The sequence below is a fragment of the Capricornis sumatraensis genome, chromosome 2 (genome assembly GCF_032405125.1).
Source record: "Capricornis sumatraensis isolate serow.1 chromosome 2, serow.2, whole genome shotgun sequence".
NCBI classification, from domain to species: domain Eukaryota; kingdom Metazoa; phylum Chordata; class Mammalia; order Artiodactyla; family Bovidae; genus Capricornis; species Capricornis sumatraensis.
This window is the reverse complement of record NC_091070.1, coordinates 20,785,457-20,800,579: the sequence shown is the minus strand read 5'-3', so window position 1 is coordinate 20,800,579 and position 15,123 is coordinate 20,785,457. Positions and strand designations below refer to the sequence as shown.

Sequence of the window (15,123 nt, the reverse complement as noted above, 5' to 3'; positions counted from 1 at the left end):
GGGAGTCTGAGTCTTCCAATTGTACAAATCACTAGTGGAAAAGGGCCAATACTGATATGTCCGTTCCCCGCCCTCTCTGGCTGGCCCCGCCCGGACCGGAAACGCGTGAACAGTGGAGGAGGGAATTTCCGGGCCTTCTTCTTCCGCTGCGCTGGCCATTTCCCTTGCTCTTCCCCGAGTTCCCTGGGCGGGGCCCCCTTCTCTAGGAGGAGCTGAGGGCTCGGCCCTCCTCCGGGCTTCTCCCGATGAAACTTGTGGAACCTGTGGAAGCAAGGGCGGATGTGGATCCGCGTACAGGGTGGGAACAACTCAGTTTCCAGGTCAATCAGATTAGGATACAGAGAAGAAGATTCCTGGAACACCGGCTTAGGTCGTTTTTCGTCCTGTTTTTCTTCTTTTTCTTCAGAAGCTTTCATGACTAGCACCTGTGGGTTTAGCGAGGTTGGAGTTGGGGAAGAGGGACGGGGAGGTTTAGGAGGTTTAGAAGGAGTGAGAACAAAGGGTTTAAGCCATTCCGGCGGGTTTCTCACTAGATCCTGCCAGACCAGAATGTAGGGAGTCTGGTCTGGGTGCCCGGCAGGACTAGGGGTAAGCACCCTCTCTTTAACTGCCTGGATAATTTGGGGATTGAAGGTTCCCTCTTGTGGCCATCCGACGTCAAAGGTGGGCCACTTGGCGGAACAGAAAGTCACCAGTTTGCTCTTCTTTACCAGTAACGAAAGATTCTGAGCTCTAGACTTAAAATCAGAAAAATGGTCAGTCATCAGAGACAGCAGAGTAGAAGTAGATTGCCCCATGGGTACAGAGAACACGGACAATGACAACAAGACTCACACAGACAGTGCCAGCACACAGAGTCACAAAAATGACACAACAAACAGATTTCAACTCTCAATATTACTTTCAGTCTCCTTTATAGCACTAGAGACCCCTTCTCTACTTGCAAGTGTCTTACCGTCAGGACATCCTCAGTGCCAGCTGCCCTCCCGGTTTGCTACCAGGGACCCAGCCTTACGCTGGGCTTGCCTCTTCACCTTACACCTAGATGCCTCCCCACTACGATACTGGGCCCCAGACTTAATCTAGGCCTCTGCACTGCTAGCACCGGTGCTCAGAGCTCTCAACTCCTAACAAGATTATTCCCTTCTACCAGGAGAGTTGTCCTCCCCGGTAGGCCAGAGATCCCGGACGAGCCCCCAAATGTTATGCACCGAGCCCGTATCTCCAAACCAACCGAGAGAGTGAACAAGTCCACCGTGGTAATGCAAAGGCAAGAAGGGAATTTTTATTTCTAGCGTGCTAGGGCTCAAGCCTCATTCGACACAGCAGAATCAGATGAGAGCCCCGAACAAAGCAGTATGGCGGTTTATATACAGTCAGCTGTTTGTCTCAGTTACAGGGTACTTGGCGATACCTGATTGGACAGGCAGAATGAGCTCATGCAACGCCTTCCTTATGCTATCGCATATAGAAATCTTTCCTTATTTGGTTAAGGAATGTTCTTCAAGAAAACAGGAAACATGACTCAGGTCCCCGGTGCTGTTATGCACCTCATTGAGCCGACCACCCTGCCTAACAATGTTCTTTTAGGAGTTTGGGTCTATGAGGTCCTAGAAATAATGAGGACAAGGATTATGACAAAGATACTTTGAAGAGTTTTCCTATGCCCTGCTCTCAAGATGAGCAGAATAAGACATAGGTTGTTTGTTCAGCCTCAGTTCAGTTCAGTTCAGTTCAGTCGCTCAGTAGTGTCCGACTCTTCGCGACCCCATGAATTGCAGCACGCCAGGCCTCCCTGTCCATCACCAACTCCTGGAGTTCACTCAGATTCATGTCCATCAAGTCAGTGATGCCATCCAGCCATCTCATCCTCTGTCGCCCCCTTCTCCTCCTGCCCCCAACCCCTACCAGCATCAAAGTATTTTCCAGTGAGTCAACTCTTCGCATGAATTGGCCAAAGTACTGGAGTTTCAGCTTCTACATCAGTCCTTCCAAAGAAATCTCAGGGCTGATCTCCTTCAGAATGGATTGGTTGGATCTCCTTGCAGTCCAAGGGACTCTCAAGAGTCTTCTCCAACACCACAGTTCAAAAGCATCAATTCTTCGGCGCTCAGCCTTCTTCACAGTCCAACTCTCACATCCATACATGACCACAGAAAAAACCACAGCCTTGACTAGACGGACCTTAGTTGGCAAAGTAATGTCTCTGCTTTTGAATATGTTATCTAGATTGGTCATAACTTTTCTTCAGGGCAGCTCAATATAAAAAAAAGTAACAATAAAAAATGAATGGAAGATCTAAACAAATACTTCTCTAAAGAAGACATACAAATGGCTAAAAAGCATATGAAATGATGCTAAAAGTGAAAGTCCCTCCGTCATGTCTGACTCTTTGTGACCCCATGTATGGAATTCTCCAGGCCAGAATACTGGAGTGGGTGGCCTTTCCCTTCTCTGGCAAATCTTCCCAACCCATGGGTCGAACCCAGTCTCCCACGCTGCAAGAGGATTCTTTACCACCTGAGCCACAAGGGAAGCCCTGAAAAAATGCTAAACATCAATAATTATTAGAGAAATAAAACTCAAAACTACAATGAGGTGTAATTTCACACTGGTCACAATGGTTATCATCAAAAAAATCTACAAACCGTAAATGCTGGAGACAGTGTAGAGAAAAGGGAATCCTCCTACACTGTTGGTAGAAATGTACATTGGTACAGACACTATGGAGAACAGTACAGAGTTCATTAAAAAACTAAAAATAGAGCTATGTATGATCCAGCAAGCCCATTCCTGGGCATATATTTTGGGAAAAAACCCTAATTTGAAAAGACACATGCACTTCAGTGTTCATTGCAGCACTATTTACAATAGCCAAGACATGGAAGTAGCCTAAATGTTCATCAAGAGAGATGTGGGTAAAGAAGATGTAGTATATATATATACACAATGGGATATTACTCGGCCATAAAAAAGAATGAAGCAATGCCATTTGCAGCAACATAGATGGACCTAGAGATTATCATACTAAGTGAAGTAAGTCAGATAGAGTAAAGACAAAAATCGTATAATATCACTTGTATGTGGAATCTAAAAAGTAGTTAAAATGAACTCATTTACAAAACAGAAATAGACTCACAGACTTTGAAAACAAACTTATAGTTATCAAAGAGAAAACATGGCAGGGCTGTAAATTAAGAGTTTGGGATTAATATATATATATACGCTATTATATATAAGGGTTTCCCTCATAGCTCAGTTGGTAAAGAATCCATCTGCAATGAAGGAGACCCCAATTTGATTCCTGGGTCAGGAAGATCCACTGGAGAATTCTTGTGGATTCTTGGGCTTCCCTTGTGGCTCAGCTGGTAAAGAATCCACCTGCAATGTGGGAGACCTGGGTTCAATCCCTGGGTTGAGAAGATCCCCTGGAAAAGAGAAAGGATACCCACTCCAGTATTCTGGCCTGGAGAATTCCATTGACTGTATAGTCCATGGAGTCCCAGAGAGTCAGACACAACTGAGTAACCTTCACTTTCATTTACTATATAGAATAGACAACTAAAAGGACCTATTGTATAGTACAGGAAACTCTACTAAATCTTCTGTAATAACCTATATGGGAAAAGAATCTGAAAAAGAATGGATACAGGTATATATATATATATATATATATAAATGAATCGCTTTGCTATACATCTATAACTAACACAGCCTTGTATATCAACTATACCCTATTATAAAATAAAAATTAAATCAAGCAAAACCAAAAAGAAAAAATACTGAATAGGTGACAATATTTGCAAATGATATGACCAATAAGGGATTAATATCCAAAGTATATAAACAACTCATACAACTCAACATCAAAGAAATAAACAATTTAAAAATGGGCAGAGCACTAAACAGACATATTTCCAAAGAGAAAAGGCAGATGGCCACAGGCACATGAAAAGATGCTCAACATTGATAATGATTAGAGAAATGCAAATCAAAACCACAGTGACATCACACTAGTTTGACCAGCTATCATCAACAGAAGACAAATAACTAATCTTGGTGAGCATGTGGATAAAAGGGAACCTTCATACACTGTTGGTAGGAATGTAAATTCGTGCAACTACTATGAAAACAGTATGAAGGTTTCTCAAAAACTAAAAAATAGAACTTCCATATGACCCAGGAATGTACTCCTGGGTGTATACCTTAAAAAACCACAACCATTAATTCGAAAAGATACATGCACTCTATTGTTAATAGCAGCACATGGAAACAATAGAAGTGTCCACTGACAGATGAATGGATAAAGAAGATGTGCTATATACATATAATGTAATATCACTCAAGTGTAAAAAAAGAGTGAAATTTTGCCATTTGCAGCAACATGCATGGACTTTGAGTGCTTTACGCTATGTGAAGTCAATCAGAAAGAGAAAGATATATATTGCATGATATCACTTGTAAGTGGAATCTAAGAAAACACCAAACTAGTTACTATAAAATAAACAGACTCACAGATATAGAGAACAAATGGGTGCTTATGAGTGTTGGATGGGAAGGAGGGATTTATAGGAACAAGGATGTGTGAAGTACAAACTATTCAGTGTAAGACAGGTTCAAAGATGCCTTGTACAACCCGGGGAATATAGCCAATATTTTACAATAACATTAAATGAAAAGTAACCTTTTAAAATTATATAAAAATAAAAAATATTAATCCAATGACCCTTGATTCAAACTGATATTTGCTCAAACTCTTAAAATTTAACAAAACAGATAATTCAATGTCTAAAATAAATAAATAGCAGATTAAGTGATAAAAACACATAAGTGATCTGGAAGATAGAATAATGGAAATCACCCAATCAGAACAGCAGACAGAAAGAAAACAAAACAAAAGCAATCTATGACATCGTTTGAAGCATCACTACCAACAAAGCTAGTGGAGATGATGGAATTCCAGCTGATCTATTTCAAATCCTAAAAGATGATGCTGTGAAAGTGCTGCACTCAATATGCCAGCAAATGTAGAAAACTCAGCAGTGGCCACAGGACTGGAAAAGGTAAGTTTTCATTCCAATCCAAAAGAAAGGCAATGCCAAAGAATGCTCAAACTACCTCACAATTGCACTCATTCCACACGCTAGTAAAGTAATGCTCAAAATTCTCCAAGCCAGGCTTCAACAGTACATGAACCGTGAACTTTCAGATGTTCAAGCTGGATTTAGAAAAGGCAGAGGAACCAGAGATCAAATTGCAAACATCCACTGGATCATCGAAAAAGCAAGAGAGTTCCAGAAAAACATCTATTTCTGCTTTATTGACTATGCCAAAGCCTTTGACTGTGTGGATCACAAGAAACTGGAAAATTTTTAAAGAGATGGGAATACCAGACCACCTGACCTGCCTCCTGAAAAACCTGTATGCAGGTCAAGAAGCAACAGTTAGAACCAGACATAGAACAACAGACTGGTTCCAAACGGAAAAGAATATGTCAAGGCTGTATATTGCCACCTTGCTTATTTTACTTACATGCAGAGTACATCATGCATAATGCCAGGCTGGATGAAGTACAAGCTGGAATCAAGATTGCTGGGAGAAATATCAATAACCTCAGATATGCAGATGACACCACACTTGGAACTAAAGAGCCTCTTGATGCAAGTGAAAGAAAAGAGTGATAAAGCTGACTTCAAACTCAACATTCAAAAACCTAAGATCATGGTATCTAGTCCCATCACTTGATGGTAAACAGATGGGAAACAATGGAAACAGTGACAGACTTTATTTTGGGGGGCTCCAAGATCACTGGGGACGGTGACTGCAGTCATGAAATTAAAAGACGCTTGCTCCTTGGAAGAAAAGCTAAGACCAACCTAGTCAGCTCAGCTCACTCAGTCATGTCCAACTGTTTGAGACTCCATGGACTGCAGCATGCCAGGTCTCCCTGTCAATCAGCAACTTCCAGAGTTTACTCAAACTCATGTCCATTGAGTCAGAGATGCCATCCAACCATCTCATCCTCTGTCATCCCCTTCTCCTCCTGCCATCAATCTTTCCCAGCATCAGAGTCTTCTCCAGTGAGTCAGTTTTTCACATCAGGTGGCCAAAATATTGGATTTTCAGCTTCAACATCAGTCCTTCCAATGAATATTCAGGACTGATTTCTTTTAGGATGGACTGGTTGGATCTTGCAGTCCAAGGGACTCTCAAGAGTCTCCTCCAACACCACAGTTCAAAAGTATCAGTTCTTCGGTGCTCAGTTTTCTTTATAGTCCAACTCTCACATCCATACATGACTACTGGAAAAGCCATAGCTTTGACTAGATGGACCTCATCAACAGGTTCTTTAGCTCCTCTTTGCTTTCTGCCATTAGAGTGGTATCATCTGCATATCTGAGGTTGTTTCTCCAGGCAATGTTGATTCCAGCTTGTGATTCATCCAGCCTGGCATTTTGCATGATGTACTCTGCATCTAAGTTAAATAAGCAGGGTGACAACATACAGCCTTGCAAAGTATAGAGAAATACAAATGAAAACCACAATGAAGTATCACTTCACACCAGTCAGAATGGTTATTATCAAAAAGTCTACAGATAAAAAAATGCTGGAGAGGCTGTGAAGAAAAGGGAACACTCCTATACTGTTGGTGGGAATGTAAAGTGGTTCAGCCACTACGGAAAACAGTATGCTGTTTCTTTAAAAAAAAAAAAAAGAAACTAAAAATAGAACTACCAAGTTATCCTGCAATCCCACTCCTAAGTATGTATCCAGAAACACCAATTCAAAAAGATACATGCACCCCAATGTTCATAGCAGCAGTATTTACCATAGATAAGACATGGAAGCAACCTGAGGACCCATCAACAGATGGCTGGCTTAAGAGGATGTCATATATATATATATATATATATATATATATATATATATATATATATATATATATATATGCATGTGTGTGTGCGTGCGTGTACACCCACGCACAATGGAACACCACTCAAGCATAAAAAGAATGAAATATTGCCATTTGTAGCAACACGGATAAACCTAGAGAATATTATATTTAGTGAAGTAAAGCAGACAGATAAATACCGTATGGTATTACTTGTAAGTGGAATCTAAAAAACAGAATAAACCAATCTATGTACAAAATGTAAACAGACTCACAGAGATAGTAAACAAACTTATGGTTACCAAAAGGGAATGAAAGTGGAGAAGGATAAATCAGGAATATGGGATTAATAGATACAAACTACTAACATAAAATAGATAAGCAACAATGATCTAGTGTATAGTATAGGGAACTATATTCAATATCCACTAGTAAACTACAATGGAAAATAAGAAAATAATCTTAAATATCTATCTATCTATCTAAATCATTTTGCTGTACACCTGAAACTAACACAATGTTGTAAATCAACTCTACTTCAATTTAAAAAGCCTGACTTAATTTTAATTAGATCCCATTTGTTTATTTTTGCTTTTATTTCCAGTATTCTGGGAGGTGGATCATAGAGGATCCTGCTGTGATTTATGTCGGAGAGTGTTTTGCCTATGTTCTCCTCTAGGAGTTTTATAGTTTCTGGTCTTATGTTTAGATCTTTAATCCAGTTCACTGCAGCACTGTTTATAATAGCCAGGACATGGAAACAACCTAGATATCCATCAGCAGATGAATGGATAAGAAAGCTGTGGTACATATACACAATGGAGTATTACTCAGCCATTAAAAAGAATACATTTGAATCAGTTCTAATGAGATGGATGAAACTGGAGCCGATTATACAGAGTGAAGTAAGCCAGAAAGAAAAACACCAATACAGTATACTAACACATATATATGGAATTTAGAAAGATGGTAATGATAACCCTGTATGTGAGACAGCAAAAGAGACACAGATGTATAGAACGGACTTTTGGACTCTGAGGGAGAGGGAGAGGGTGGGATGATTTGGGAGAATGGCACTGAAACATGTATACTATCAGGTAAGAAATGAATCGCCAGTCTATGTTCGATACAGGATACACGATGCTTGGGGCTGGTGCACGGGGATGATCCAGACAGATGATATGGGGTGGGAGGTGGGAGGGGGGTTCAGGATTGGGAACTCATGTACACCCGTGGCAGATTCATGTCAATGTATGGCAAAACCAATACAGTACTGTAAAGTAAAATAAAGTAAAAATAAAAATTAAAAAAAAAATACACTGAGTTAAAAAAAAATCAAGTCGGTGTTAAAATGTACAATTTGCATAACTTAGAAATGTACTGACATTAAATAAACCAAACGGAATATTAAAATAAATAAATAAAAAGCTTGACTTAAATAACAAATACAAAAACAAAAAAACACATTGAAAAATCCTCCTGGTTTTCAGATGGGTTGTCTATATGCTTGCTAGCATTAGTTATGATGAAAGTAGGGTTTTTGATGGTGAATAATTCTATCAGTCAGGTGTCAAAGTCTTTGAAGTTTGTGCAAGAATGATAGGGGCTGGTTGATGGCAGAGTGAGAAAGAAAGGTTAAAACTTACTGTAGTTGGAAGCAGTTGGATAAATGGTTTGGATTTGACTTGGTGAGCTGTGGGCAACAGGAACCCAGCCTATGGACCATAAAGACATATGACTTCTATAATATGGGTTTCTCTAGAGTGAGTTTTAGGGCAAGCAGTAAACTTGAGGAAGTTTAAGCAGGTAAGTATATGTAGGGAGCTTTGTGAAGAGGGGAGGGTTGATTTTGGTTGTCTCTGTCTGTCTGTCTGCCTGTCTTTTTCAACAAATGAAAACTGCAGAAGTAATAGGGGAAGTTGTATGTAGGGATGATATAGAGGAATTCGAATTAAAGTAAAAGAAGTATTGCCTAGGAATGGATTTAGAATCCAGGAGATGACTGGTACTGAGTCAGGCATCTTCATTTTCATACCAGCTATGAAAGGCTTCTTAGATTAGCTTGACTTGGTTGCTCTTCATAAGAAATTGAACTTACCTTGGCAGTACATTTATCACAGTCATGGACGAAATCAGATTTTTGAGCCTGAAGCATCTACAAGAGGAGAGGCCACTTTAAGAAAAAGAATAGACAATTACAATAAGGATAAAAGTGAACATTTATTTAGCATGGGAAGAAATCACAACAAACAATAACTTTTGAAAGTTTGAAAATAACCATAAGCATCACAAAAATATTCAAAAACCCAATAATTGCATTAACTTCCTAACACACTTCTATGTTTCCCTCAGTTCAGTTCAGTCGCTCAGTCGTGTCCGACTCTTTGCGATCCCATGAATCGCAGCAGGCCAGGCCTCCCTGTTCATCACCATCTCCCAGAGTTCACTCAGACTCACATCCATCGAGTCCGTGATGCCATCCAGCCATCTCATCCTCGGTCGTCCCCTTCTGCTCCTGCCCCCAAGCCATCCCAGCATCAGAGTCTTTTCCAATGAGTCAACTCTTCACATGAGGTGGCCAAAGTACTGGAGTTTCAGCTTTAGCATCATTCCTTCCAAAGAAATCCCAGGGTTGATCTTCAGAATGGACTGGTTGGATCTCCTTGCAGTCCAAGGGACTCAAGAGTCTTCTCCAACACCACAGTTCAAAAGCATCAATTCTTCGGCACTTAGCTTTCTTCACAGTCCAACTCACATCCATACATGACCACAGGCAAAACCATAGCCTTGACTAGACGGACCTTAGTCGGCAAAGTAATGTCTCTGCTTTTGAATATGCTATCTAGGTTGGTCATAACTTTTCTTCCAAGGAGTAAGCGTCTTTTAATTTCATGGCTGCAGTCACCATCTGCAGTGATTCTGGAGCCCCAAAAAATAAAGTCTGACACTGTTTCACTGTTTCCCCATCTATTTCCCATGAAGTGATGGGACCGGATGCCATGACCTTCATTTTCTGAATGTTGAGCTTTAGGCCAACTTTTTTGCTCTCCTCTTCATCAAGAGGCTTTTTAGCTCCTCTTCACTTTCTGCCATAAGGGTGGTGTCATCTGCATATCTGAGGTTATTGATATTTCTCCCAGCAATCTTGATTCCAGCTTGTGTTTCTTCCAGTCCAGCGTTTCTCATGATGTACTCTGCATAGAAGTTAAATAAGCAGGGTGACAATATACAGCCTTGACGTACTCCTTTTCCTATTTGGAACCAGTCTGTTGTTCCATGTCCAGTTCTGACTCTTGCTTCCTGACCTGCATACAGATTTCTCAAAAGGCAGGTCAGGTGGTCTGGTATTCCCATCTCTTTCAGAATTTTCCACAGTTTCTTGTGATCCACACAGTCAAAGGCTTTAGCATAGTCAATAAAGCAGAAATAGATGTTTTTCTGGAACTCTCTTGTTTTTTCCATGATCCAGCGGATGTTGGCAATTTGATCTCTGGTTCCTCTGCCTTTTCTAAAGCCAGCTTGAACGTCAGGGAGTTCATGGTTCACGTATTGCTGAAACCTGGCTTGGAGAACTTTGAGCATTACTTTACTAGCATGTGAGATGAGTGCAATTGTGCGGTAGTTTGAGCATTCTTTGGCATTGCCTTTCTTTGGAATTGGAATGAAAACTGACCTTTTCCAGTCCTGTGGCCACTGCTGAGTTTTCCAAATTTGCTGGCATATTGAGTGCAGCACTTTCACAGCATCATCTTTCAGGATTTGAAACAGCTCAACTGGAATTCCATCACCTCCACTAGCTTTGTTCGTAGTGATGCTTTCTAAGGCCCACTTGACTTCACATTCCAAGATGTCTGGTTCTAGATTAGTGATCACATCATCATGATTATCTGGGTCTTGAAGATCTTTTTTGTACAGTTCTTCTGTGTATTCTTGCCACCTCTTCTCAATATCTTCTGCTTCTGTTAACTTCCTAACACACTTCTATGTTTCCCTACAGTTTTATAATTACTTCCTCTTTATCTGCCTCCCTCATGAGTATTATTTTGTTATATTTTCTCTGGAGAGAAATGAAAGTAATTGCCTGTCCCTAGTATATTCAACCAAAATTTATTTTTTATTATTGATATTTAGAAAAATTCAGCTTTACAACTTGTTCCTGGTAAAACAATAAAAATTACCTAAGTTATTGAATTTCAAGAGACATTTATCAAGTCTTTAATATATGAACCATTTTATTTCAGGGCACTTCAAATTTTCTTGTGTAGTAACTAATTTTGAACACTCTTACATGGATGACATTACTAAGCACCTCCTAGGGGTTTATGGAGGTCTATACAGTGAGGGTCCCTGAATCATTAACTTTATTACTCAGATTAGTGTGATTCAGATCCTAGTATAATAATCTGATTATTTGTCTTTTTTCCACAGGTTCAGTGATTCTTAGCCTCTTTTTTGTCACTTAACTGAGACTATGATGATGTCTATGGACACTCTCCTCAGTCATAGAAAAGGGCACATAATATATAAAATATTGAATACAGTGTTATAGAGCCTTCTGAAGTTATTCTTGCTCCTGCCACATATTTCTGCACTAAATTGATCATCTGCTTAATGCACTGTATTTTAATCTTATTTCCCTAGTATCTAGCACAATGTCCTATATTTTGTATGCTCCAGACATAAATTAAAGAAATTAATGAATGTTGCCAGGCAGATTGTATGCCAGGTAATACAGAAATTCTTCACTTTCAAAAACTGTTGGTAAATACATTTTAGCAGACATTGGGAATTTTCCCCTGCAGTCCTAAAATACCAGGCACTCTGATGCCTTTGCCCCTGGAAGACAGAATTCCTTTTCTCAGACTTTTAAATTTCATGAATTCTTATTATCCCTTCTGAAGTTATTTCCTCTTGTATTTCATATTCCCCTACAGGTAACCGGGGAGAACAACCTTGTTTTCCTCGTTCCTTTAGAAGATGTCAGTATTTATGATTTTTTCTCTTATAAAAATTATGAATATGTATATTAATACATTTTAAGTGGCATTCATCTATAACCCAAGTACTTCACCACCCACTGTTTCCATTTTTCACCGTATGGAGGACTATACTAGGTCCTAGTATATAGGGGATATTAAAATGAGTTAAAATCATAAACCTTGCACTGACTCAATGAGTGAAGGAGAATATCACAAGGAGACAAGCAAATAACTTGAGATAAATAGTCTAAAGTAAATCATAAGACGGATGCAAATTGACATAAGGATTGTGATGGTCTCTGACCTCTCCAGTTTTGACAGGAGAAAGTAACAAGAGTTATGCAAGGGCAACAGGCACAAACCAACACAGTTTTGGACAAATTGAGATACAATGTCACTGTACTCTGACGTTTCTTTAGTTTTGCTTTAACATTATATTGAGGAGATTTTTATACCACCTATATGTGTTTGAGATAATTGTATAATGAAGACCCAAGTGCCTAGCATCCGGTTCCAACAACTATCCACTATCGATAGGGCCAATATTATTTTATCTTTGTCCCCTCTAACTTTACATCCCCAGTTATTGAAAGCATATCCAAAGCGTTCTGCTGCATTAATCACTCTTGACACATTCAAATTCTTTCTCCTATTTTCCTTACCCAATCCCACCACCATCCCCCACCCTTCTTTTTATTTTCACTTTTCAGCACTGCCCGCTCTGATGGTCACACTCTCACAGGACACAGATCCTTAAAGTTCAGCTCAGAGGGAGGAACCAGATCAGCAGTGCCTGATAAGTTCTTCTCTGGACAGATGGCTCCATAGTGGCTGCTCCATCATGGTGACTGGTGAGGCGAGAGTGTCCAGGCAGGTTGTGGGACTGCTCTGGCTTGAGGTGTCTCTGTTCTGTTCTGGTCTCTCCCAGGAAAGGCGCTCGCAAAGCCTCAACTCCCCAGATGTGGTGATTCCCTTGAAGGTTACCAACGGGGGCAGAGGTCCAACTGCTCCAGGTTGGCTCTCCTACAGCCTGCAGTTTGGGGGTCAGAGACATGTTGTCTGCATAAGAGCTAAGAAGATCTTGATTTCCAAACCCCTCCCAGTGTTCACCTACACGGACCAGCGCGCCCTTCAGCAGGATCAGCCTTTTGTTCCTAATGACTGCTATTATCATGGTTATGTGGATGGGGTCCCCCAGTCCCTTGTTGCCCTCAGTACTTGTGCTGGGGGCTTTCAAGGAATGCTGCGGATAAATGACTTTACCTATGAAATCAAGCCCATCAGGAACTCTACTACATTTGAACACCTGGTATATACGATAAACACTAAAGAGACACAGTTGTCACCTATGAGATGTGGCTTAACAAATAAAGCAGCACACCAGCAGCTGGAATTCGAAGAGGCTGAGAAATTAACTCTGAAACAAAATTCTGCTTATAACCGGTGGGCCCATTTGTGGTTTCTGGAGCTGGTTGTGGTGGTAGATCACAATTTCTTCATTTATTCTCAAAGTAATTTCTCAAAGGTGCAAGAGAATGTTTTTGTTGTTGTCAACATAGTGGATTCCATTTATCAGCAGTTGGGTACCTATGTGATTTTGATGGGGATTGAGATTTGGAATCATGGAAATGTTTTCCCACTGATAAGCATAGAACAGGTTCTGGAGGACTTCTCTCAGTGGAAACAAATCAGTCTTTCCCAGCTACAGTGTGATGCTGCACATATTTTCATTGAAAATTCACTTATAAGTGTCCTCGGTATAGCCTATGTGGCAGGAATATGTCACCCTCCTCTCGACTGTGGAGTTAATAATTTCAAAGGAGACCCCTGGTCTGTTTTTGCTCTCACTGTAGCTCATGAGTTAGGTCATACTCTGGGTATGCAGCATGATGAAGAATTCTGTGTGTGTGGACAAACTGCTTGCATCATGAATGCTATCAGGTTGCCAGCAGAGAGATTCACTAATTGTAGCTATGCAGAATTTACAAAGACCACTTTAAACCAGGGATCATGTCTGCACAATCTGCCAATTCCAGGGGCAGTCTTCATGCTGAAGCACTGTGGGAATGGTGTGATTGAAGGAGAAGAGCAGTGTGACTGTGGATCAATAAAGCAGTGTGAACAAGATCCCTGTTGTCTGTTGAACTGCACTCTAAGACCTGGGGCTGCTTGTGCTTTTGGGCTTTGTTGCAAAGACTGCAAGTTCATGCCATCAGGGGAGCTCTGTAGACCTCAGATCAATGAATGTGACCTTCCAGAGTGGTGCAATGGGACATCTCATCAGTGCCCAGAAGATGTCCATGTGCAGGATGGGATTCCCTGTAGTGACAGTGCCTTTTGCTATCAGAAGAGCTGCAACAGCCATGATGGACAGTGCAGGGAGATTTTTGGTGAAGGTGCAAAGAGCGCATCTCCGAGGTGCTATAAAGAAATCAACTCCCAGGGAAACCGTTTTGGCCACTGTGGTGTAAATGGCACAGCATACCTAAAATGCCCTATTTCAGATAGCTTTTGTGGGAGAGTTCATTGTGAGAATGTGGGGAACATCCCCCACCTGAGAGATCACTCAGATTTGCAATACACTCACATCAATGGTGTCACCTGCTGGAGTGTAGACTATCACTTAGAGATGAGTATACCTGATGTTGGTGAAGTGAAAGATGGCACCATGTGTGGTCCAGGAAAGATCTGCATACGCAAGAAGTGTGTCAGCCTCTCTCTTCTGTCACAGTTCTGCTTGCCTGACACCTGTAACATGAAGGGGATATGCAACAGCAGACATCACTGCCACTGCAGCTCTGGGTGGTCCCCGCCCTACTGCCTACACAGAGGCACTGGAGGTAGCGTTGACAGTGGCCCAGCATCTGTCAGAAGAGTTTTCTTGCCAATAGTTGTCCCTCTTGGTTTGTTTGTTTTGCTTTTGCCTTTAATTGCTGTATTTATGCATCTTCAAAAATGTTTTAGACCCAAGAAGACTAAGACTCACTCTCCCAGTTAAGAATATGACTGTAACCCAATAGCCTATACATTAAGTTTTAGTCTATTGGCAGGAGAAAGATTCCAACATGCCTGTTCAGGAACACATTTCTGACAGTTTGCAGAAAAATGCGGACACCTTGCCTTCTGTCAGTATCAAAGATATTGCCATCAAGCAAAGGTAATTCCTAACGTTTTCCTATCTACTGTTCATGGTTTTAAGAGGCAAATAAAATTCATTTCCCTGCAAGTGAGTTCTCTTTGTGTTTCTTGAGC

The 15,123-nt window shown here is 40.8% G+C and overlaps 1 protein-coding gene across 1 annotated transcript; it reads left to right on the top strand.

The window, feature by feature from the left end:
- Positions 1-245: 245 nt before the first annotated feature.
- On the top strand, positions 246-14,869 carry ADAM21 (ADAM metallopeptidase domain 21). The gene is made up of 5 exons (XM_068966476.1): positions 246-291; positions 407-551; positions 1,154-1,259; positions 11,827-11,875; positions 12,636-14,869. Exons 1-5 carry the CDS (start codon positions 246-248, stop codon positions 14,867-14,869), a joined length of 2,580 nt encoding a protein of 859 aa, XP_068822577.1.
- The last annotated feature ends 254 nt before the right edge of the window (positions 14,870-15,123 follow it).

What these genes read in the sequence shown, in the direction of transcription:
- ADAM21 (XM_068966476.1), top strand. Translation starts at nt 246, where the DNA reads ATGAAACTTGTGGAACCTGTGGAAGCAAGGGCGGATGTGGATCCGC. An exon ending in AAGGGCGGATGTGGATCCGC is followed by an intron (nt 292 to 406) that starts GTACAGGGTGGG and finishes CTTTTTCTTCAG; the next exon opens with AAGCTTTCATGACTAGCACC. An exon ending in GAGTGAACAAGTCCACCGTG is followed by an intron (nt 1,260 to 11,826) that starts GTAATGCAAAGG and finishes ATTCCCCTACAG; the next exon opens with GTAACCGGGGAGAACAACCT.